Raw genomic sequence first — 2,169 nt, forward strand, 5'->3', positions numbered from 1 at the left:
AGAGTTTCGATTGTGAGTTTGTGGTGAGCGGACGTGTGAGCTCCGCAGTGACAAAACCTGCCGGTTCTAAAACCAGTGCTATAAGTGTTACTGAGTTCTGACAATTTATATAAAGTAACATCAACAAAAATACCAACTCCCATCAACATCTCAAGGACAATATCACCCAACAAGACACCGAGGGTGGATTCCTCACAAAAGGAGGGCCGTCTCCTAGGGGACCACCTCCCAACGGCAACGAACATGAAGCCCAAGGATCAAAGCTCAAAAGAAAAGCTCAAGAAGGGGGGAAAAACGCTCGAGCCTCTCTCACCAACTGCAAGTAAGAATAAGCTCAGTCAATCGCTGAAAAGAAGAATGAACTTCCCAGCTGCCTCTTCAAAAACCAAGAAGAGTGCTCTGGAAGACTTAGAATCTTCAAGTAAAACCTGTCTCTTATACACATCTAGATGTGTATAAGAGACAGATACTATATTGTTTTGATAACAAATGACCCAGGGGCATGTTTTATGTTATATTTGGTTTGATAACAAATGATCCAGGGGCATGTTTTATACTATATTAGTTTGATAAGAAATAATCCAAAGGCATTTACACTTGCAGATGCTCTATGAAAAAATTGCGAATGCGATACTGGCAGATGAGGGGGGCTTGGGGAAGACAGTGCAAACAATAGCGATGCTGTGCCATCTTGTGGAGAAAGACGCTAAGGGTCATTTCTTGGTGATTGCTCCCCTCAGCGCCCTGTGCAACTGGTGCAACGACATCAAGATGTTTGCGCCGCAGGTGAGACCAACATGGGAAAATGTAAGAATTCAGATCCTTTATTAAACCTCATTAATAAAGCAGGATTTATTAAATAAATGGATTTAAAAAAAAGATTATTTGATTCACAGGTGAGACCAATGTGTGAAGATTTGAGCATTTGGATCCTTTATTAAACCTTATTTATAAAGCAGGATTTATTTTAAAAATGGATTTAAAAAAGGAGTATTAAAGTTGTGTGTGGTTAGCCATCTCTCTCTTATAGTTTGTTATTTGTACCAAAGTTCTGGCTTATATTTATTAGGAATGGGCCATATCTATTATCTTACTTTAGGCACAGTAATGTTTAAAAATATTTTGTATAACTTGCAAAGATCTTGTGAAATTATGTCAAAAAGTAATACTAATGACAGTTATTGATTGCAGCTGCCGTAGGTATGTGGCAACAAGAGCGTGTCGTGTGAGAAGATGTATGTTTGAAAATAATTTGTAATAATTTAAATAATTTTACTTAATAATAATAAATAATTTAATAATTTTTAATTTTAATAAATAATTTTAGTTGAGAAATAATATTAATGGCAGTTATTGATTGCAGCTGCCATATGTGTTGTTCCATGGCAACGAAAGCGTACGGTGTGAGAAAATGAAGCTGTTCAAAAAGACGTCGCCTGTAAAGGTTACATTGCCTGATGGCAGCTCCGTTACCCGCAACGTCTTCCCTATTGTTGTCACAAGCTACGAGGTATGTTATAATTTGAGTTATTTCTTCATTGAATATTAAAATTATCATCTATACATATAATAATATATCTATGATTTATTTTCTTATTGAATAATTTTATGTGGTATGCCAGAATTTGATTTTTTTTATTTAGTAATTTAATATAATTATCACCTATACCAAGTTGTATTGATAATTTTGTTTCTGATAATTATTGTACTGTATTATATATAGTACAGTATGCCCTATTGTTGTCACGAGCTACGAGGTATTGTTGCTGGCGCTATGGAATGCTTATGTCGGGTTCTTTAGTCTCTGGCAACAATTTAGGTGAATTAAAGTTTTCTTCTTGCTATGGATGTATTGTTAAAGCACGGGGCAGCGATTACAGATGCAGTTGCGAATGGAATGAAATGTAACCAGACATTGGGAGCATGAGTGAGGTATTTGAGCTGCAAGAGATAAAACATATAATCAATAAAAGTAAAATCAAATAAAAGAACCTCACTCACAGCAGTTAATCAAAACCAAAAACCCTTAGCATTGATTAAACAATCAAGCTGCAAGCACTAAGGTTAACTTAGTTCGAATATAATTGATAATGAGTGCACAAGAGTAACGCGAGAGAGAACACACAAGAGATTAAAGTGGACCAAGGTAAACGGCACAATTGCAACTGT

The 2,169-nt window shown here is 35.9% G+C and overlaps 1 protein-coding gene across 1 annotated transcript; it reads left to right on the plus strand.

Moving 5' to 3' along the window:
- Positions 1 to 243: 243 nt before the first annotated feature.
- LOC125178016 (ATP-dependent DNA helicase DDM1-like) lies at positions 244 to 1,828 on the plus strand. The gene is made up of 4 exons (XM_047880867.1): positions 244 to 421; positions 641 to 786; positions 1,364 to 1,510; positions 1,820 to 1,828. Exons 1-4 carry the CDS (start codon positions 244 to 246, stop codon positions 1,826 to 1,828), a joined length of 480 nt encoding a protein of 159 aa, XP_047736823.1.
- Positions 1,829 to 2,169: the final 341 nt, after the last annotated feature.

This window comes from Hyalella azteca, unplaced genomic scaffold (assembly GCF_000764305.2).
Source record: "Hyalella azteca isolate HAZT.00-mixed unplaced genomic scaffold, Hazt_2.0.2 contig819, whole genome shotgun sequence".
Lineage (NCBI taxonomy): Eukaryota > Metazoa > Arthropoda > Malacostraca > Amphipoda > Hyalellidae > Hyalella > Hyalella azteca.